At 37.2% G+C, this 24,243-nt stretch overlaps 1 protein-coding gene across 2 annotated transcripts in view; it reads left to right on the top strand.

Moving 5' to 3' along the window:
* cntfr (ciliary neurotrophic factor receptor) overlaps positions 1–24,243 on the top strand; it is a 238,680-nt gene that overhangs the window by 201,430 nt on the left and 13,007 nt on the right. For both annotated transcript variants that reach the window (XM_008423847.2, XM_008423849.2), the window contains exons 7-9: positions 5,826–5,989; positions 23,643–23,711; positions 23,857–23,977. In XM_008423847.2, coding sequence (XP_008422069.1) covers positions 5,826–5,989; positions 23,643–23,711; positions 23,857–23,977 — 354 coding nt within the window. The remainder of the gene's footprint in view (positions 1–5,825; positions 5,990–23,642; positions 23,712–23,856; positions 23,978–24,243) is intronic.

Here is a 24,243-nt window from a genome sequence, read left to right as displayed (position 1 = left end):
TAAATATGGTACAGCTGCAGATGGATAGAAAGGTGAGGGTGTAACTTTATTTACTGAAAGCAGTAGATCTAACATCACAGAAAAAGTAAGCAGGATACACAATAGTGTTACACAGGTATATTAAAACACATTAATATTGATAATCATACAAAACAATGAAAAAAATGTACATTCTTGCACTTGGCACCCCTGAAAGTGATTGATAAAAAATAGGTAACAGTCCCAGCCAGGACAGGTACTTCAGCATTATTACAGTAATAAATGAAATTTTAGCAGTGAATTAGACGGAGATAAATGTCAGGACATCCCAAGAGAAAGGGAATAAAATAATCAAATGACAACCACAGAGCCAACAGCATCTGAGGATTAGAGCTGATTTGTGCAGAAGTGTGAACTGGAATTGATTCCAGCTAGCTAGCATGACCGGCCAACAGTCACTGGAAACGCAATTGCAGCTAAAAAGGGATCCATGCAGTTAATGACTAAAAAGGTTTGTCACTCAAAGATTTTGAACTGCATCTTTTTGCTTAATGAATAAACCACTTATATTATGCAGAGATCTTGTGAAGTTTTTGCAAACTTGCCAAAACTTCATTCTTGTATAGTTGTTTTTAGCCTAAAACCTTATAACCCACTAATTTTCGTAAGACTCATAAGACTGCCATTTTTAAATTAATTTACTTTCTACAGCAACTGTTATCCTTTTGTATCACCTAGCGCAATAAAAATGTTCAGTGACAAAAAAAAAGTTAAAGATCAAAACCAACCTTTTTATTATTCACTCTACTTTTTGCGCTAAATATTTTGCTTTTATAAAAAAAAAAATTCCCTTCTCACCCTCCGCGGGTGGTCTGTTTCATCCTCTGAGCTCGGGTCCTCTACCAGAGGCCTGGGAGCTTGAGGGTTCTGCGCACTATCTTGGCTGTGCCTAGAACTGCACATTTCTGGACTGAGATGTCTGATGTCGTTCCTGGGATCTGTTTGAGCCACTGCTCCAGTTTGGGGGTGACTGCCCCGAGGGCCCCGATGACCACAGGCACCACTGTGGTCTTCACCTTCCAGGTCTTTTCCAGTTCCTCCCTGAGGCCCTGGTACTTCTCCAATTTCTCATGCTCCTTTTTCCTGATGTTGTAGTCACTTGGTATTGCTACATCCACCACAACGGCTTTCCTCTGTTCTTTATCCACCACCACAATGTCYGGTTGGTTCGCCATTACCATCTTGTCTGTCTGGGTCTGGATGTCCCACAGGATCTTAGCTCGGTCATTCTCCACCACTTTTGGGGGTGTTCCCCACTTTGATCTCGGGGCTTCCAGTCCATATTCTGCACTGGTTATATATATATATATTTATATATATATATATATATATATATATATAAATAATAAAATTTGATTTTGAAAATGCATTTTTCCTCTTGCACTAAACCAAAATGCTGTCTCTCTTTACTTCATCTGCACTTCATTCCTGCTTTGCTGAGAGTCTTTCTTTGCTATTCTAACTTTAATTCTGGCATTCATTTTCAGGGACAACGAGGCAAATCGTAAATAAATAAAGCAATTTTATGCTTGCCTGTGCACTTCTCAATTCTGAGTGGAAGGAAAATGTTCCTCAACTGTCCCTGTTCATCCGACCAGAGTTGGATAAAATTAGATGAGAGGAGATGTGCGTGTCCATGCATGTGCTTGGTGTTGATTCAGTCACAACTTTTAATGCTTAAAGAATCCCCAGACTAGTTGGCTAATATTATGTCTGTAGGTTTTAAATAATATATCAATAAGTGACCTCATGAAAGTAAATGAATGAAGAGGTGTAAAAGCTACAAGTGCTCTTGTAAACCGACTGTTATTCAAAAGAAGGTTTACAAGACAATCTCCATTCAAAATATTCTTGCATAATTCTGGCTGGATATGCACCGTTGGTACTTGGCAGGATTGGTCAAGCTAATTGGTTTTCTGGCACAAACTCAGCTTTTAAACATACTCAACAAATATTTACAAAAGGGTTGAAATGAGCAGTGGAAAGGATTGGAGATAATTGCTCAAAATTATGTTTAGGGGAAGGATTTCAAGTGAGAATTTCAAGAGCACTGTGCAAACAAGCATGGGGCTGACTAAATGCATATTTAACACAGGAGAGAATATTCAAAATAAAATATGGTTTACCAGTGTTTCAACTTTCCCTTAAACAGGTAGGTGATTGAACGTTGTGCACAATTGGATATTCCCAATAGAATGATAATTTTCTTTACTGGTTCTGACAATACATAAATATATAAAGCAGATTAACTGTCAACTTCAGGAATGGCCTTCCCAACATTCTGACCTCAAGGTTTTGAAAATACTGTGGACAAAACTTAAAAGTCATGTACATGACAAAAAAAAAAAAAAAGAAAGAGTTCCATAGAGTTGTGTCAGTAAAAAATCAGGCAAAAATAATGATGGAATCTTGCATGAATTTGGTCAAGGTTGCAACTTCTCAACCAAAGTGTGAGTGTATGTAAACATTTGAGCATTTGCGTGTACCTTTGGCATTAGCGAATACCTGCATTACATGAAAACGTCTGGATTTTTTGTTGAAAAGTTAAAAAAAAAAAAACTACATTTTATATGTCTTCTATGAGACTATGTAAACCTCTCACTGGAGCTGTACATTTGGAAAAGATCAATCTAATTTGCTGTAAATCAAAATAATTGCTGTTTGACAAACTCTCTGGTGCGATAAGTGCTTTTGTTCCTTAAAATAGAAGGCTATGCTTTAATCAATTTTAATAGTTTCTTTGCTATCATTTACTTAATTTAATTTAGTGCTCGCTGCATGCAGGGCAGTTTTGACGCTAGAAAACAGCTTGGCTGCATTTGTCTGTGAATGAATGGGTGTGCTGCGTTTTCACAGGACTGTTTTCAATAGAGTCAGCAACATGTGCATTTTTTTCTGTTCCATTTCTTTTTATGAAGTGATTTTTGAAAGATTTCATGGGAAACCAAAGCACACTGATTTGCTTCGTCTTTATTGTTTGTCAAAGTACTGCGTGAGAATCCATCATCTGGTGCATCAGAGTCCAGATTTTCTGAAAGCCTTTTTATTAGGACGAGCCTATAATGGTGTAAAAGGAAAAAAAAAAAAAAAGTGGATGAATACTGTTCTCAGATGCTTCATTCTTGTAAAAGTAAGTGCGTAAAGAATTAGCTTTTAGAGAAATATCTTTGTTCAGCTTCAGCAGAACATTGAAACTTTCTATAACGAAGACGGCTTTTATTTTGTTTCCTTTCTTCTGTTCTCAGATAATGTATGTCACACATAGCTCTCAGATTTTTATCACAGCACACATTTCAAGGCATCTCATTAACGAACGACAGAGGGTTGGTATGACAGGGTAATAGCAATGAAAGTAAAGTTTATAAAGCCAAATCCACATATGCACAAATACATCTGCACTCAAATTTATCATGTTCCTTGTTTTCCTTCTTTTAAAATTTGTATCATCATTAAGAGATTGTTTTGTCAATCATGGTGATTGTGTCTCTACATTATGCGTTTTTTTGTTTTTAGAGTGTTTCAGATGCTACATTGGAAATAATTCCTTCTAAGGAACTATTCTTAAGAGGTTTTGGGATAACAAAATAAAGATTTTATTTTACTCATACAATGAATAGCTGTCATTTTCTTAAATATCTTTGTAAGTTAAGAGTGATACTTTAAAAGCCTTTGCGCACTCCATCCTCAGATTTATCTGTTTTGTTCATGTGCATTTTCTTTTATCCATTTGGTTGGACAAAGAGCAAAATATAATATTTTTCTAGTGTCGTCTTACTTATGTGAAATGCATCTACTTCTTTTCCTTTTCTATCTTACGTGTTTTCTAACAAATAGAAGCATGTTTTAGTAAGGCTTATATTTTAATGTTTACTCGTTTTATCTTTCAGTTGTGCTCAAACTCTAAGCTCGCAAACTTCATATTCATTTTCAGGACCAAAAAATTTAATAAAGCATTAAAAAAAGTAATCACCAGACAGCCAAGATTTACAAGATTTATGAGGCACTGGGGAATGATGACATTACATTTGGAATAACCCTAGCATCTATGCATAACACAGGTGCCAACAGAAGTAGTGACCATAAAATGCATAGATGAAATTTGAGTTTATTACGTTACATTGTTATATGATGATATTAATAGTGCTCACCAAAACAATACAATTCTTACAACATAAATGTAGAGAAATGTTCTGCTCCCGTTATGACATGCGTCGTTCCTCTGATGTGTCTGTCACGTGTCAGCACATTTCACCCTGCTGTTTTGTTACCTCAATCTCCAGATGGAAAATTGGAAAATCATACAGCGGTTAGGAAAGTTTTACTTTTCTCAAGGTAATCCATCCATGTTTTACTCGTGATGATTTGGCTACAGTTTGCAGTAAGTTTTCACCCCATATTGATGTTATTTTGCACTGAAGAGTCCTTTTAAGTTAATGTCATACATGTTGTAAAATGAAAGGAACTTAAAATGTTGGCATAAAACCAGTCTGCAGTCAAATGCTTTCTTCTTCATTTGGCTCAGACACAGAGAAAATGTGAGTTAAACATTTTCTCTGTTTAGTTCACATTTTAGCCACAAAACAAAACTGGTTATATTTTCGCCAGTTTCGTGTTTTTTTACAGAGAAAACTAAATCTAAAATCCATTATACCAGAATGTTTCTGCTCACTTGACAAACTTTATCCTCACAGTTACATGTTTGAAACCTGCCTGAGCTTCCTGTGCTCACTCACACAACCATTGTTTCCCTCAATTAATAATTACTACTGAAAAATGTTTACCGTCTCCCTTTTCTCTGTTGCTGAGTGCTAATTAGCTGCCACCCATTCATACAATGATTTGAAATTTAAAAGATCTCTGTGTCAATTGTTCAACAATATTCCACGAGACACTGCGAATCCACACTGCATGTCATCATGCCTATTTTTGATGGGCTAAAAAGGCTGTTTTGTTGACATTTTCTTTTTAATTGCTTATTTACTTTGTCTATTTGTGCCTTCCTGTCTGCTGCTACTTTGAATTTGTCGGTGTGCTTCTTGTTTGGTTGCCAGTCTGTGTGTACGATGGTATGCATTTCACGCAAATTGCTTTAATGCTCGAGTATTTTATCAGACATTCCGATTATAATTGTGGCTATCTATCATTTCCCATTGTGATGTGTGTGTAGTTGTGCTTTTACTTGAGCAAAGGGTTTCATGTAGCTGAAGATGCAGGCCAGTGGGCTCCCTTGTGGGAATGATATAACAAAGACCGGGTCATTCAATATAGTCTGAAAAGCTCCAAATTGAATTGTCACAATCTCATTCAGGGCTTCCTTAGTGAACAGTTTTTTTTACATACCTTCTCATCAGGTCTGATGGCCTTTTATATTTGCCTTGCAACACTTCCTCCAAACATTCAAATTAGTTTCACCGTTCTGCCTTGATTTCCTATAGCATTAACACCTTTGTAGTAGTGGTCTAAGTCATACTACTTGTAACATAGAACAGAAATAAACTACTGAAAGCAGTCCATAAAAAGTTGGAAATTATTTAAAAATATTAACTTGGGACCATCCATAATTACACATAACCATCCTTTCTGATTTTCAATTAAATTTTTCCTCTTTACTTTGTTTCCAACACCAAGTCAGTCTAAAATATATCAGTGTTGTGTGGAAAAAAAATTTAAAATATCAGCTACGCAGTGATATTTAAGAACTACGGGGTTAAACATTGGAAGATGTTCATCACCATTGACTGACTGCTATGTGCTTTTAACTGACTGGTTTTGTCCACCTTTTGCAGTAAAACCGGACCCCCCAGAGCGCGTGACGGCATCCCCGATCCGTTTAAACCCTCGAAGGCTGGAGGTGTCCTGGCACAGCCCCGCCACATGGCCCGATATAGACACGTTCCCTCTTAAGTACTTCCTTCGATACCGGCCACTCATTCATGACAGGTGGCAGCATGTGAGTACGACTGCATGTGTGTGCTTTAGCATTTATTACATTGTTGCAACATTGTTTTTGAGTTGGGATTTAGGTTTGGGACTAAGGTGTTAATTGTTCTTACAGTTGCTAAGGGTTAGGTTTAGGGGCAGAGTCAGGGTGAAAATAAATAGCATTGAAGTCTGTGGTTTTAATGTGACTGGAAGTCACGTGGAATTCCATGGCAACTAGATCTACATTTCTATAAATGTTCAGAAATCATGCTCAAAGTTAGTTAAACCAAGACTTTTTATGAAAGAAAACAGTTTTCCAAAGAAATGCTTCTGAGAAAAGTTTTAGTAAAATGACTTCAATTGTGTCCATTGGTTTGATTCCTGGAAACACAGGGATCATTTCTCAGCTGCTTTGGTGTGTGTTACTCCATTTGAGTAATTTTTGTGGGCTCACTTCCCTAAGGGCTCCTTATAGCAAAAACATATGTGTCCACTATAGAATTCCAGGGATGAAAGCTCTTTCCACCAAGGTCGAACCTTGTAGTGTTATTATGGTGCATGTCAATGGTTTGCTAAGGTGTTGTTCCAAGATCTAAGGTTACAAACTCTCAAATGAAATCATATACGCAGGAATTGTAGACCATTTATATATCCTAGTAATCCATACATATGTCCTTCAACACCTTCTTTAATATCTGTCTCTTTCAGTATTGCTGTTGTTTTCATTTTATTTTGTTATTTAGAAGTTGCTTGTCACTACAGTTGATTTGTTTCAGTTTCAAATTTGCCATGAAGTTCACCAAATATATGGCCCCACTTAGCATTGTTGTCCCTCCTTTCAAACACGAACAATAGAAGTAAATGTATTTGAAATGTGTTAAAAGGTTTTCAGCTCAGGGACAAAGATTGATTTAGTTTCTAAAGAAATTGATCAAGCTTAAGGTTGTTTTTATATGACTATAGGTTTTATTTTCTTCACCACGTTTACCACTCATTCAGTAGCTGGAATGGATAAGGCTGTTATTCAGACTCAATTCCTTGTAAAAAGAAAAGTGAAATTTAAACCTGACAAACAGTGAAAGTTTTCTTTCTCTCTGTACTGCTAGTTAATCAACATATGAACCAAACATAGGTGGGAAACCTTAAGTCAATATTTGGATTGAGCAATGACACGCAATTTGGAAATTGCATAAATAGGTTTGATCCAAACTCCCTGTTTCTCTGTAGTATGCTTTGATGAATATCTTTGTGGTTGAGGTTCTTGATTTCAGCTGTGGTGAGTGTGGCTTCCTGAAGGTAATTCTGCATATTTTAACACTGGACCAGAGAGCCACTTATTTCTGTGCCAAAGCACAGAGTTACAGCTGTCCTCATTTTAAAAGATATGTAGTTAAGTAAAAAAACAATCATTACCTAGCCAATACCATTAACTGCTATAACTTGATGACATCATTTTGAGGTAAACTGAGTATTTGTTCCTGCACACTTGTCTTCAGATTCTAGAAAATCACTTAAATCATATTTAACTTTACACTTTGAATGGCCTTTTGTAATGATAGTAATTTTCTTTTCTATCATTTTATATTAGATTTATTATTGTATTTATGACTCCAATGAATATCTGAATACTGTGGTGTAAAAATGAGTTAATRRTAAGTGTCTACTGGGTGACCTTTGGTTGAAACCATCACCATGATCTACAGTCACTATGGAACGTTGGTGCTATACTTTGTACTCAAACATCTTTCCATTGGCCTCGTCTATCAAAAGGACACTGTTCCAGATGTCTTTTGTTTCATTCAAATGCAAGATTGCAAACTTAAATTGGGATACCTTTTTTTTTTCTTTTTTTAAGAGAAGAATGATCTTCTATCTGACCGTATTATTATGAACCCTGGTATTAGAGACTGAGATGTACCTCTTGAGCTGTTTGCTTGATCTGATATTGGGGTGAATTTGTTTTGAGTTTGTCTACTGTGAGGGAGACTGAACTGCCTTTAACATTGTACACATGAGATTATTCCCTCACGTCGAAGTCATTATACACATTGTACACAACTATCATTCACAAAAAAGTTAGAAATTGGCTTATAATACTTCCTAGGCTGAATACAACAAACATATTTTCATTTTGCTAATGTGTCATTTATGATAGATTCTATCTTATGTGTAATCTATCTTCCCTTATGTGTGGGTTTGGCTGTTTTAAAATGTTGGTTCAATCATACTGACTAAGCTACACTATTTTTGGAAGCATTTTATCCTCGTTATTGCAGCATATGACTCATTACTGCTTTTAGAGTGGATGTGTTCAATATTTGTCTTTGGATACACACTGTTGCACTGAACATTATTGTTAAAAGTTATTGAGCTGTGACATAATTCATTTAAAGGAGTTTAATGAAGCCTCTAAAATAAGACGCACTGCTCATTGGCCTTATACCATCATGTCAATCACCATAGCCTCAAAGGTTAATTGAAGTGGTTACTGTTGCTCAGGAATTTGACTTTGATGTGGTTAGACAACAGGGATGCTTGTGTATGGCTTTCACATGGAACACTATGAAATGTGTGTGGAGTCTGAAATGAAAGCTGTGCTGTGATCAGAGTCATCTTTAGAGGAAACCATCCATCGTGTTGAGGAATGAAGAGATGACGGCCTCAGATACTCAAGAGTGATGGAGATTCAGATGGATACAGGAAAATGAGGAAAAGTTTTGAAGTAGAGATGAATGAAGCACATCAGAGAAGCAGAAGAGGCGTTAATGGATAGCAGACTTTGGTAGATACCCAAAAGTGAAATGAGCAGGACATATAAATGATACAGGCAGTCGTGCAAAGATGCATATTAACTTTAGTGGAGGACAAAGGTGACTGACATATTATATACTTCAGAATCTTCTTTTGAAAATATATGACGCAAGAAGACACACGGGCCATAGATCATAATACTTGAAGTTGACGGCCAAATGGAGGGTTGGTGAGAGAACTACAAAGCAAAAAGAGAAAGAGGCATATGGAGATCAGTGTGATCAGATGTAAGGAGCATTGTGGGTGCCAGACAATCCAAGAGACGTCAAGAAAGGGGAAGCTCTAGTGTGGGCTTTGAAAGTGAATTTCTAAAAGCTGTCGGTTAGTAGATGTTTGAAGATCAAGGAAAGCACATGAACGGCTTGAGGGAGCAAAAATGAAAAGTTACACCATCTGAAATAATATAGGATAGACAAACTGAAATTGCTTACACATCATGCAGAATTGCACCTACCACGTTCTCCATACTTCTGCTCATTCCTTGTACACAAGTGAAAAGATTGTTAAAGGAAATTCATGTTCCACTACAGTGGAATAACCTCTAATGGAAACATTTTTTAAAGATAAGTTAAATTGAGGAAATGGACTTACAAAAATATACTATAGTTCTAAAAACTGCTCTAAAATAAATGCATTTAGAACCTTTTAGTGTTATCATGTCTCCATAATGGTAGAGGTCATGACTGACTTATAACAACAGACTGAATCTAAAGGTTTTCAACCTTAAGATTTTGCTGCTCTGATCTGCTGTTTGGGATTATTGTTCTTCTACTGAGCCAATTTAATGCATGACTCTTTCATTCTTTAATATGCCGCACATCGACCAGTTTCTATGACTGCACAACTTCCACAGTGAAGGAAACATCAGCACATCTGTATTGTTTAACTGTTCTTTTTTTTTTTTTTTTCTACATGCATCAGTGCTCCAGAGAAGTGACTATTTAGCCACCACTGCTAGGTAAACACATTGTGTGTGCAGTATAAGCTACCTCTTTCTTCAGTGTAAATTCAGGCTTCACTCTTTGACTCTGGTGTATTTTACACAAACAATTGCTCAAAAACAACAATTTAAGACCCTGTGTTTTTTTTTTTTTTTTTTTGTATATTTCCATATCTCCCCTTTTCCCTCTTTAGGTTATGTGGTCTTAAATGTGAAACAGTAAATCATAGCTTAGGCTATATCTTTCACTCACTGGAAGTTGTATCAGAATAAAAATATCTGTACATCTGTAAATGTTCAGTGACTTTGTTTATTTCCCATGGCTCTTTGTGGCACTGTTCCCTCACAGAGATGTGAACTCAGACTTGAGCAGCAATTAAAGCAACGGTCCGATAACTGCGATAAAAACAATTTCAGACTGCTCAGTTTTAAACTCGTTGTACGTAACTGCATCAGCTATGGTGGACTTGCCCTTTATGTATTCTGCCAAACTCCACTCGACCATGTTTCAGTGCATGTATCCATGCATGAGAACTCATATTTACAGCCAAATGCACCTACTCACATGAAAGCATGTATACAAGTAGCTGAACATTGGCATATAGACTCTTGTTTTTGTAATTACTAAGACTAATATGCAATCAAGGCCTGGGTTTGCATAGACTCATGGATGCATAAGAGCAGAGCTAAAACCATCAAATAGCTGATCAATCTTCTTTAAAAACTGATCATGAAAACATTAGCAAATTATCTTGTGCATAAAAAGCCCAAATAGTTGTCAAAACACCAGAAGAAGTGGAGGTTTTTGTATTCATTTAATTCATTTTTGTCTTGTTTTATAAACACATTATCTGTGTTTTTCATCCACAACATGGAGTAGAAAAGTAACAATATACTAAAACAAAAACAAAAAAGAAGAGGGCAGAGTAAGTAAAGCAGCCAGAGCAGAGAAAGAGGGCGGTCTTAAAATTATTTTTCCTTTAATCTGTGTTCGCTTGACCACCACAGCTTAACTGTCCCTTCATTTATTTATTCCACATATGTTCTCCCTTTTCCTTCTGTCGGCCGTTCCACTTCCTCCCTCAGCCATCCATCTCCCTTCCTCTCCCCATGGTTTCTTCTGACCTCTTATACTATGAATTTGTGTTTTTCAGTCCCTATTCATTCTCCTCTGTCCTTCTTGCTTCTATTTCTTTAATATAATGTTTCACTTTAATATCAGACTTTTCATCCTGTCCTCCAACTGATCCGTGTAATAATGGTTCACACGTGTTAGCCAAAAGTCTCCTCATAATGCTGGAACACTTAAGTCATACTTCAGAGACATAAATTTGTTTCTACAGAAACACTTCTGGACTTGAACCACTACTAACTATAAAAAAACTCAAATCCATCTCTCTCCAAGAAAACAGAGCTTTCTTAGAGATTTTCCTATTGCCAACATTTTGCTATTATATAGCTTTTACCTGACAAAAATGTAGTTGTTTTTGGTTTTGATTTTTGGCAATGAGCAGCCATCTGTAGAAGGAAATAGTTATTTATTCCACCTATTTTCTCCCGTAGTCTTCTGTTTGACAGAAGACCATGAAGATTTTAAATAGACAAAATCATAACAGATTTGACATATTTAGCTGCCTAAATATTGTATATTAGCAATTACCATCACTAATTGTCAGCCTCAGCCCGTTTATGTTCTCTGAAGGTTTTCTAAAAGACTGCCACAGATTGAAACAGAACAACTTTATCACATGTGCATCTTTCCTGTAATTCACTGAAGTATCACTTCTTGTTAAATAACAAATGAACAACGGACAGAAATGTCTAAGAAAAGACCAAAAACATTTTATTTTTATATAAAGCCTTTCCTGTTTTCTCTGTCTTACTTCAACATCCTACCAGATTTTAGGTTTTTATTAATACTTGTGCTTTAAAGGGTGTGTCCTTTTCCAGCCTGTTTGGTTACTGTTTGAGTAAAAACACTAAAATCTTTTATTTAGTCTATAACTTGCCAGGAACCATCCAGTCCATCTGTCTTTAAATAAAACCAAGAGTTTGAAAGGTAAAATTCCAAATCACAAGTTGTAGAATTAGCATAAAATTAATTATTCCACTGTTACATAAAATGCATGCAGATTGAATGATCATTATTTAAACGTGTTGTTCATGTTTTTAGTTTTATTCTTTGCATTGCACCCGGGCATTAAATTAAACTCCTTTGTCTATTTCATCTTCCTTTAATACCTCTATTACCTTACTTTGAGACTTCTATTATAGTCACTGTTGCTTTTTTCCGGGTGCCTCTGGCACTTTTGCTGGCCTTTAAGAAGGCAAAATCACCATCATATGCTTTGAAAAAACCCAACAAAAGCATATCAGTACTGGCATATGGGAACTCCAGCAAACATATTAAAGAAACTGGTAACAAGTTTCTTTAATATGTTTGCTGGAGTTCCCATATGCCAGTACTGATATGCTTTTGTTGGGTTTTTTCAAAGCATATGATACCAAATTATACAACTTCTGAAGGTGCCAAATTAGAGACTGTATTAATTACGAAACTGACTAAATCAGTTGTGCTGCCAATCTCAGTTGAATAAAATACGTGAAATGAAACATTATAATGATTGCTGAAATATTTTGTAGCTAACACATAACTCACATTCATTGAGTGGTTGTAGTCATGTGAATGGCCATGACTAAGTGGTAGGGACACATGGTGAAATGGTACTCACCCATAATTTAATGTCTCAAAGCAAAAGGAGATGGATAGGAAAACATGACATCTTAGGTTTTTTTTGGTTTTTTTGACAGGTTTTTATTTATCCATAACATGAGATGTGCTGAAAGTACCGGTCTTAAGCCAACAAAAACAGGATAAGTTAATATTACTGTCTTGGAAAACCAACGTCGCAGTTTAAATGCATGTTATTTAACGCAAGCTGACAAAATCTTTGAGAAAGATAAATTGTTTTTCTCATCTTGTCGACGTCTAACTTGTTTAAAAAGTTTTTGTTCTGTATTTTTCCTTTCATAAACCTGCAAAATCCTTCATTTGAGTTTGCTTTTCACCTCCCCATCCCACTCTGCCTCTCCTCACAATCCAATGTTTCGCTATCGCCCACTCCTTCGTCTATCCATGCATCCTCCCACCCATGCGTTAAGCCACCTGTCTAACCATCCGTCCCTCAAGCCATCCATTTACGGGTACACATGATAAATGTTTAGACCTTGTTTGGGGAAAACATCCCATCTAAAGGACACCGCATCAGACAGATCATTTATCAAATCCTATGGTTTTAACACACAAACATACTGAAGAGACCCACACTCTGCTAAATCCAGCGCTGTCACACTTGAAAGTCATCATCATTAAGCTCCGCTGTCAAAATACATTACAGATGGAGAGAATCTTGTGCATTAGCTCCAAAGCATTTTGCACTGATGTACCGTGAGTCGCAAAGACATTGTCAAATAAGCGTGCTTCTGTTAGGTAGAAAATAAAGTCTACGTCTGTGCAACGCTTTCAGAGGGTATCTTTTAATACAAGTACAAAAGCTGTCACAGAGAGACAGATGAAAGAAAGGAAAGTCACAAGAAACAGCTTGTGGATACTTTGTAGTCCATGTTGAACACTACCCTCTCCTCTGATTCTATCGACTTTGACATCACCATGTCAATCCTCAGGCTGCCAAACACTCATCCCTGTTTTTTCAGAGTTTGTGTCTAATGACTTATGAATTTACTAGGGGTTTTTTTCCAGTGAATATCTGCTTATTGGTTCTAAAATTTCCACTAGATTTCAATTGCCACCCAAGTAGTAAACATATGCAAAGAGGCAGCTCTAAAAAGTCCATAAATTAGGTTATGCTGTGAAGTGTGATGGCACAGGAAATACATTTTGAACACAATCACTGAAATGGACTAAAAACTCACTAGAAAAAGACAGTTTTCTACTGAGAAGCTTCAAAACAGCCCCCTTGCTCCACACACACTGTCTTCAAATGCTCAAGTTTCTTGGACCCTATTTCATGAAATGTAGTCCCAAATTATATTCATAATTAATTGAATTGGCTTCAAGTCAGTTAATTGACTCAGCTCTTCTGCCACTTTTATTTTGCTACTCTGAAACCGATTGATTGGTTCCTTGGTTGTGTAATTGAGATCATTGTGGTTATAAATAATCCATCGTTGTTTCATCTACAATGGTGATTGCAAACTGGGGTCCACGAGTCCCAAAGTCCTGCAACTTTTCGATGTATCCCTTCTAAACATTTGAATTAAATGGTGAAACTGCATCACACATTCAAGCTCTATGGAGTTCTGCTAATGATCTAATATTAGAGCCAGGTGTGGTATAGTAAAGACATCTGAAAGTTGCAGGACACCGGACATTGAGGACTGGAGTTTGAGGCCGCTGTTCTACAGACTCCTAATAAAGCATGTCATAATAAATCTGTCCCTTCATCCTTTCTTCAGTAATACAGATTCTGCCAGTGACATAAAAAGCTCCATACCTTGATACCTCTAAAGTTTACTGTTGGCAGTGTTTTTGGGGGAATAGGTTTTTCAATTCATCCACGAAATATACTGTGCAGTGACATCCACGGTGTTCTCACCTGGCATAACTATATTCCCTCAGGGTTTTATTGGCTTGTCTAAATCTACCACAAAAGAGCTGTGGATTTTTGGAAGCAGTGTTGTTTGAGCACCTTGCTGTCTTTTTGAAAGACCTCATTTCAAGTTTTTCAAAATCTCTATTTTTTTATTTTTTTTCACTCATCTGTCAGAAATCTTGGACGGGTCTCCTGGTCATTGATGGATTGCTGTAAAATTATATTTTTCTGTTCTGTGTTATGGCCCCAATAGTCCCCACTTAAACATTCAGAAGTTTAAAATTACTTTTGAATGCAATGGTTCTGAATGGTTTGCAACAATGAGGGAAGGTCTTGAAAGTCTTATTTACGTGTACCCATTATGGCATGTTTCTAAATATTCCTAAAACAGATTTCCAGGCATTTTCTTGACTTTCTGTGTTTTGTTTTTGCAACTTTGTATATTCATGTGTTCAATATTTTTGCCCCTTCCAATACTTTAACTTATTACAGATACTTTATCAAGTAATTTATATTTTTTCAATACAGATTAGTTTGGCAAATTGAGGTCCTTTACAATACATATCTAGTAAGAAACGTATATGTTTTACCTATTTTCCTTGATGTGTGGAACAATATTTACAGCAGTAATTTCATTATTTAAGCATTTAAGTCATGACAGTAAAAACAAAGTTCTAGCTTTCAGGAAGAATATGAACCTCTTCAGTGCTGTGCCATGGATTCTGGCTTAGTGGTTCAAAAGAACATAATGATCCACTGTTTCAAAGGCTGCCATAAATTAGAAGTCTGTGCAACAATTTATAAAATCCTGTAAGAACCCCAACACATGTCACAGAATTATAATCCAGGTACCTGACAGTTTGCCTGTAAAATTTTGTAGGTTTAATTTGCTCCAGATCTGCAGAGGGAGAGGAGGAACTACATGCATACAAAAATTGAAATATACCAGAGGAAAGAGGGGAAAATGAGGTAAATTCTGATCTCAATTTTGAATTTCATGACATGTTCATGCTTCACATTTTTTGACACGCTGACATGACAGCATAAACCACAATTAATGTAAAGCCACCTCTCCTGTGGTGGTGTTGAAATTACCACACTGCTTTTTAAAGGTGGACAGTTTAGTTCACTTCTTTTGGGGTGTATGTGTGTGTGTGCGTGCGTGTGTGCGTGTGTGTGTATGTGGAGGTTGGATCCCTTTTACAGTAATTGCAGCTATGGCGATTGGGGTTTCAAAGAGAGAAATACTGTTTGAGAAATTACCCCTGGACCCAACATTTATGTGCATGCATGTGTGTGTGTGAGTTTTCAAATGGGTGGAAAGTGCTGTGGAAAAATGGGAGCTGTCAGTCAGCCTAATGAGACCAACCTTCTCTGCGCACACACACAAACACACAGAGAGCCACTGGGCCAGTGGAAGTGCCATATAATTGGGTTTCCTTTCCAGGACAACAGACATGCTCACTGGATTAGATCTGACCACCGACGCCAATTCCCTCCATGTCTCCTTCTGTGTGCTTTTCCTGCTCTTTGCATTCGGACTGTCTCTTTTTTTCCTGATTTTGCACTTTTTTTTTATCTGTCAGTCCGTTCTTGTTTTTTTTTGTTCGATAGCTCTTTCCACCTCTGAACTATCACTTTTGTGAAGCGTCTAATATCACATGTTTTTTTCTTCTTCTCAGCATGTGACATTAGATCATCAATCAGTAAGATTTACCAACATTATTCTATTAAATAAACACCAGAAATAATTTGTTTACTTCTAATAATTATATTTAATATGTTCATACAGTGTTAAGTGCAGCAGTCTCTCCTGCAGCAAAAAGCTTCCATAACATAATGCTGCCACGCCTGCATTCCACAGTTTGGGTTTTCTTCTCAGGCTTCCAAGTGTTCATCAGAATTTAACGATAGACATAACTACATTAGTCTTTAGAATACATTTTGGTAATCCTGCCCAGTCTTGTGCATTAAAAGTTCAAATTTAATGAAAAGATTTTATGACTCATTCTTTACAGGTCTGATACAGCAGTTAAAGTCTTTGTTGCTGAGTGTTTATGCAAACTGTGTATTTATAAGCTTTGGCTGACGTCTTTTATTTTCATTTGGGGTGATACAAAGCTTTCGCACTAAAATATGTTGCACACACTGCAGTGCCAAGACATTCCCATGCTGTTTACACTCACATATAATTGTTTGATCAGATGAATGTGGCTTCTTCAGACTTCTGGGAATTGTACTCAAGGATTAACCAGACTTGAGGAGGTCAAAGATGTTTTTCCAGATTTTTATTAAATTCTTTTGGCTAATTTCTTTAGATTTTTCCAAAAGAAAAATATAACAGGCATGTCTCATTTTAGCTCCAAGGTTGTGGAAATATTAATAACAGAAGCTTACATGATATCATCATTTTTGGTTTTCATCTCTGTAACCTGCCTGATTTTAAACAGCAAAGGTTTAGTCTGATTTAGTGAGACAGTAAGAAAAAAGTATGCTATCCGTCGTTTTACACAGTGCATGTAATATATGGTTTCAGCTGCAGAAAAAGAAATGCAGCTTGCCTTCAGTTTAATAAGTCGCAGTTGAGTGCCACTTCACAATATTTTTTTGAGAAACTTTGATTACTCGCTTTTTGTAATTATAGAGGTTATTTGGTGCGTCTTGCACCCTTTGCTACTCTGAGGCATTTCAATCACGTATATGTATATAAGAGATGAGATTAAACTTTATTGATCCCAAGCGAAAAATAATGTGAAGTTTTGCAACTCTAAATACAAGTGCGAGACAGAGTGTATGTGTCAAGGAATAACAGGATAGAAAGGAGAAGGGGAGGGGAAGAGGAGGTGGCATGAGTAGAGAAGAGCAAAAAGTCTACTTATTTTTCTCCTTGCTCCTTATGCGATCCCAGAGGACATCTCTCTCTCTCTACCCCTCACATTGTCCAAGATTTGTGTAGGATTGCATTTGAGAATGTGTGTGTGTCTGTACATGTCTTGTAACAATGTGTTGAATGTGCGACAGTGAATTTCCCAGCATCTCTCCTTCACTATTTTCTGCAGACACACACTTTCACACAAACTCCTTCATTTTGACATAGTATGTGTGTGTTCAGCCATACTTTTTTCAAAGTTTTTCATAGTTAGTGCATTATCTCATAGAATTGTGTACTTACATGATGTTTTATCCCAAAATAAAACAGCACTGGCGATATACCTATAGAAAGACTCCAGGGCCAACTTTTCACTTGCTTCATTTTTGTAAAAAAGTGAGATTCACAGCTCAGATGGGAGAAACTGTCAACAGTATGATGCAAATGTCTGGCCTTTATAAAAGAGTTACAAGACGAAAGTCAAGGTTAAGAGACTGTCAGTTCATGATGTTCAATTTATGATTGAAATAGATGTTGAATCTATTGAAATAGATGTTCAATTTAAAGTTCATGATGTAGCAGGACAATGCAGTGATTGAATTCAAAGTATTTCCATTCGTTGGTGAGTCAACACCCAGTTCCAAACGAGAATCTGTTGCCAGATCTAAAAGTTGATCACTGATGTTATCCTTCCATTCTGATTAGGTCTGAAAAACGTCCATCTGTTGATGTGCAAAATTCCAGTTCTGCATGTTTTTGCTTCATTACACCTGAATCAAATGCTTAGGTCATCAGCTGTGCTCTGTGCAACTGGACTGCATTCTGAAGAAGTAATTAAGCCTTTAGGTTCAGGTGGTTTGGATGCTTTTAAATGCTGCAGGACACTGCTCTCCCAGGGCTGGACATCCAGGCTCCTGGGTGAGATGTGTACCTCAACAGACTTAGAGCTGCCAAAGGTGATTCCCAAAAATGTTGGAGGTTTTAATTTTCTCCTTTACATCCTATTAAACTAGTCACAGAATCAGCTGACATGTGACATCACCAGTACATGTTTAAAGCAGCCTGTTATTTCATCAGAAAAAGCCATTTCACCATATCATTTTTGCCCACCACCGACAGCTGCTAAACTGCATGTGGGAGTTTCCCACCTCTGTTCTTCAGGATATGAAAACCCTCATTCACTCTGACAAATTAACCCACTCACAGACCCAAAGAACTTGTACATCCTTTGTTTGTCTGTAATCTCTGTCTCATCACTCACCTTCTCAGCAGAGTTGAAGCCTTGTACGTTGGCCTTCATGTTAACAGCCTCTCTTTGTCTGCCACCCCCCAAGCTGTCCCCCCAACCCCAACTCACACTCTGTTTGGAAGGAAGCTGAGTCTTTAGTCTTATCTGCCTAACCAAGCGCTACATTTCTAGGCTTAATTCCATTAGCGGTATGCTCCAACCGCGTCATTTCAGGATGCGTGTCTGTTGAGCACAGTTTGCATGTACGGTCACTCGTCAGCTTAGAGCATACTGTGTGTGAATGTGAGTGTGTGAGCAGAAGTGTGGGTTGCCTCTGAGGCAGATTTTTTTTCCTGTTGTTTAGATGTAGTCTAACCAGCATATCCAACCGATGCCGTTATCTGCATTCCTTGTTGTCTGTGTGCGTTTGTGTGTGTATTTCCGTATCGATGTCTATGGTGTGAAACCTCGTCAACATTTGGCCTTTTACTCACATTTGTTTAATTTGGGGTTTTTGCAAATTTGTTTGTCTTTCTTTAATTTTCTCTTCTGTATGTACATGAGTGATTGGACCTATGTTTAGAAAAAAAACACAACACGTACTGTTATGCATGCTAATGTGATACATGTTTAGTAATGTGAAAAAGTATTTCTGGTGCCAGTCAGAGCTGCAGTTGTTGGTTTGCTTCAAATCATCTTAATAACCAAAGTGTGATGGAGCTTGGAGTCACAAAATGATCAGCTGGCATTTTCCTTCAGGATTCACTGCTAGAGAACAGAATTCATGATGCCATTGTTGCAGCATATTGTTTATGTCTTTAAGCAGTAAAACAAGGAGAAGGCTATTATACTATCCCATCATGTTTCACTGTCATTATGGTATTACTTACCAAAATTGTGTGTTTTTACAAAATATATTATGGGACATCCACCTTCCAATGAAGGTGTATGTCTTTCATCGATAGAATATTCCCACAAATTATCAGAGTCCATCAAGATTCAACTTGGAGCTCTATTTTTGATGCTATTTTTTGTCTGGTGTATTTCTTAGTTGTGAATCATGAACACTGACCTCAGCTGAGGTAAGACCTGCAGTAGTTTAGGCTTTATTCTTAGAAATTGTTCTGACCTTCTGGACGGGTCATTGCTGTGATCTTGGAGTAAGTGCGGTAGGTCGTCCAACTCTGGAAAGGTTGACTATGGTTCTATGCTTCCCCCATTAAATAATAGACATTTGCTCTCACTATGGTTTGCTGCGATCTAAAAGCCTTAGAAAAGATTTTGTAACCACTTCCAGACTAATAGATGTCATTGACTGCGCTTCCGATCCATTCTTAAATTTCTTTAGATTTTAACCTGATGTGTTGCTATTTGAGAACTTCCGGTCTGTTTTATTTTATCAGACTGGCTCTTTTTAACTTACTTCTTAAATAATCAGAGCTGGTAAACTTTTGAGCTTTCCATCCTGAAAAAAAATATTGATGTAATGAACTGGTGAAGTGTCAAGGGCATCATGCTTCTTATCCCAATATAGGGTGGACATAAACACCAACCTTCCCATAACCATATATGTATATATGGATGGATAATTGATAACATTATGAAGAAAAAACTGAATAAATCTGTAAGAGGTTTCATACTTTTTCACAGCATTTTGTGATACAATTCTGTTTGTGTATCCGACAGTTCTTGAATCTAAACAGCTGGGAGAATATGTCGTAAACTTCTTGGAATAAACATTTCCAGAGAGGCGCATACATTACTGGGACACCAAGTGGCTGAACAGGGAGCAATGAAAACAGCACTTAATCTTGTGTTGTATAGAAGGGTGTTTGGGTGGGTGGCGATGCAGTTGGGAGATGGATTGAAGACTGTAGCCCTTGCTGCCAAACAGGCCTTTGTACCATGGCGGTGGTACAGGGTAATGTGATAAAAACATATTTGTCTCTCCCTGCTGCCTGTGCGTGAGTGTGTATTTACATTTCTCACGTGTCTGGGGGGCTTATCTGTTTAGTGTTGATTAAAAGTGAAATAGAGGATATGCGTTGCAGCAGCTCTCCCTTCCGTGCACGCTCACATTGCAGGGAAAAGCCAGAAAACACACACATTTCCATCTAAAACAACACAAGATTTACGTAATCGAAATGTTCCATTAACTCAGGCTAAATGTACTGAATCACGCCGCTGCATGATATAATATGATAAGGGTAGCCTTTCTGGAAAGAGAGATCAAAAATAAAATAAATTATATTGAAAGTGTTGGTATAGCGATAAACCATTTTTCAAATTTTCCTGCAAAAACACAAATACTTCAATCACATAGTTAACTAGATATGCTAACATGATAAAGCAAATGCATTCCTCTGAGTATAAATAGGGCTGTGACCCATTAACTCAATTCAATGTTTTTTTTTTTTTATCCCAAAGGAGAGTCAACTGTTTTTGAAACTCATATTATCGAGAGTCGTTGTTTATGGTAACGCTGTAGGCACAAGGGAGCTCTGGTAGCAATCAGTCCTTCAACAAATCTGAAGAGGCCTTTGAATGGCAACAGTTGACGTATTGTCTCGACTGTCCTAGCATGCTAATAGGAATCACTGCTAATCCTCATCATTTGCTTTTGCTTGTCCTTATTAAATCTTTGCCTGGTCGTACGGCTAAAAAGCTGAGCTGAGATGTTGGAGTTGAGGATGTAATTCTCGCCCATTATAACTAATGGAAGAAATGGTTTGAGCTTCCTACCCTCTCTGGTCTTTCCTTCTGAAGGTTTTTCCCTGAAGCCTCCTTTTCAACTCTTCCAGAGTCACATTTCAAGAATTGCTTGCTCTTTTCAGACGCTAATCAATTGCTTGCTCCCAGAAGTTAGAACAATATATTGTTCATGCAGCTACACATAACAACTGCACAATTATTCCCATCTGCACAGCTTCCAAAACCAGAAGGAATACTCCTTATTCTTCATACTAACACTAGTTGGTATCTTTATATGATAAGTTCAACCATTGAAATTATTTCGTCCATTCGAACTGGTCTTCAGAAATCATATTACCACGTTTGACCCAAGAAGCAGTAAATGAGGTGATGCTCAGTGCGTGGTTTTACTCCACTCTCACAGTTGGAAATTGTGGCTGAATAGTACAGTCTTCATTTTGTAAAAGGAGAGGATGTTCTTTTGCATGATCTGAGAGTCATTCAGGAACCATTTGGCAAACTCCCAGGAGGCTGTCAGGGGGCTTTTAGGTTTGTATCTGGCACCTCTTACTATAAAGACCTGATTGGTGTAGTGCTGCTTGGATGGTTGTCCTTTCTTTATAATCCTTCTTTCCTGAAAAAGAAACACGATCTCATTCACAGTGACAGATTCCATTTTAGAGTGATGGACACTTTTATCTTTTTGGCCTCTTGAAGTGCTGCGGAAATGTGTTTTTTTTTTTTTTTTTTACATTTCCCATAACTGTTTTCTGACAAAATCCAGTATTACAGAAATAATAACCATTCTTTCTGCTCCACTGCTTTGTTTTCACTCTGAAACACTTTTCTCTCTGCAACGAGGAGGCAAACGGCGGCAAATAACTCAAACTCTAATGACGATGATCCGACTTACATAAACATTGCAAATCTAAAAAAAAGAAAAGAAAATTTCACTCACAAATAACTTTAACTGGTTTAGCAGAATGGCTTTGTGAACATTGTAATGGCAATATGACATATGGTTTATTTGTCAACAAGCTAACTCAGTATGAAAGTTTGTGTTAAAAGTCTATGACTGCTTGTTTATTTGATTAGACTGACTTTATTTTCTAAAAATCTGGATATGCAAAGTACCTTGAGGATTTGTTCTGGATTTGTGCTACACAATCCTGCTCAGTAAATAAAACTAAGCAACCCAACAATGTTCATCTGTCATATTTAAAATGCCTTTTGAAATTAACTACATATTTTTCACTAAGTCAACATTTCTGTATTAATTGCATCTTCTGTATTGGACTGATGTATAATTAAATTTTAAATGTTGTGCTTTCATTATAATTAACAGAAAAACAGACTCGAAAACATCTGTCTGTGTAAATAATCTATTTCATATGTTTTTTTCTTTGGAAATTGAGTTACCAAAATAAACCAATTTTTGCATAATATTCTATTATATTGAGTATGACTGTATAAATCAACAGAATAGAAACTAAGTAATGCAAAAATAAACTTGATATTGAGACAAATGTAAGGAATATTCCAAAACATTCTCAAGTACTTGAAGTTGTTGTCAGTGAGAGAATTGCTTCATTGAAATATTTCAGTTTTGGTCGAGGTTTCCCTGTAATGTGATCTAGATTAAGCTGAACGTCTTTATATAAAGAGTTAACTACGCAGTAGAATTTTCTATATCGAGGACCATTGAGACTGTTGGCTGTAGAATGCATCTGGCATTCACATAATGATTTGTGTTGACTTCAGGGGCCAAACAGAAAGTGCAGTTGCCTCCCTCTCACTATTTTTCCTTCACCCTTTCAGAAGCAGGCCACCGGCAAACAATCGCACACACACACGCACACACGCGCTGCTCTAACCGTAAATTACAGAGGAGCAGCAAATCATTTTCCCATTCACTCCCCTGTTACTCAAACATTTAGTTTATTCTCTGTCAGAAAATTATGTGGCACTGATGCCAGTTCTCTCTGGTGTAATCATCAATTATGTATTCGCCTCTGTAGGAGTTTTTGTATGTGTGGAGAGCGGAGGCTGCGGAGGGGCATCAGGTTACAGTCAATTCATCAACAGAGTGTAAAACACCTGAAGGTTAAAGCCACACACTTGACCTATTCACAGAATAGTGAATAGGTCTTCCCGCCATAAATCATCGAAAAGCTAAAAGCTCAAGCTAGTATTTCTACACTGAGATCATAATTTATGGACACGGCAATGGAAGGGTTAGACATCCGGATCAAATGTTGACTCAAGACCTCATAGTTGCCCTTTTAAGCTCGAAGTTTTCACAATTCAGACCACTTCGTGTCCCCAGGGTCACACAGCCTGCTTAAAAGTATGAGTGCTTTCAAGAATGCATTAATCTTATTCACAGCGCTGACGTCTCAGGAAAGAAAATAGGCATATATGCAAGAGCAGAACTCGTACTACTTGATTTTAATTCCCGTTTACGATACAATTTCACTCCCATTCTGTTTCTTGCTCTAAATTGGGGAAATTATGTTGCTTTTTGTTTAGGTGGAGCTGCTTGACAGCACTTCGCATACCATTACTGATGCCTATGCTGGGAAGGAATATATCATACAGGTAACCAATTTTTTTTTACCTATTTCTTTCTCTCTTTTTTTTTTTAAAACACTAAAAAAACAAGGTATTAAACCAATACTTCATTGACGCTTAATAACACCAATTGTCCGAAACATCTTTGTTCCTGCTGTCCTTGCATTAACAGATAGCTGCTAAGGACACAGAGATTGGAACATGGAGTGACTGGAGCGTTGCTGTACATGCCACACCCTGGATTGAGGATCCTCTGCCAATCACTACCACAACCGAAGTGGACTTTCCTAATGGTAGGTTGAGCCTAAATCAAGTCTCCTCTTTTGAGGAACGAGCACAGGAACACTGTAGCGCATTGCTCCAGTTAAGATACACATTTGGATTCCCTGCCCCGGTCTTTCTGCATGGAGTTTGCATGTTCTCCCTGTGCATGCGTGGGTTTTCTCTGGGTACTCCGGTTTCCTCCCACAGTCCAAAAACATGACTGTTAGGTTAATTGGCCTCTCTAAATTGCCCCTAGGTGTGTGTGTGTGTGTGTGTGTGTGTGTGTGTGTGTGTG

The sequence above is a fragment of the Poecilia reticulata genome, linkage group LG12 (genome assembly GCF_000633615.1).
Source record: "Poecilia reticulata strain Guanapo linkage group LG12, Guppy_female_1.0+MT, whole genome shotgun sequence".
Lineage (NCBI taxonomy): Eukaryota > Metazoa > Chordata > Actinopteri > Cyprinodontiformes > Poeciliidae > Poecilia > Poecilia reticulata.
Note: the sequence above shows the minus strand (reverse complement) of the source record. Positions and strands in the feature narration are given on the sequence as shown.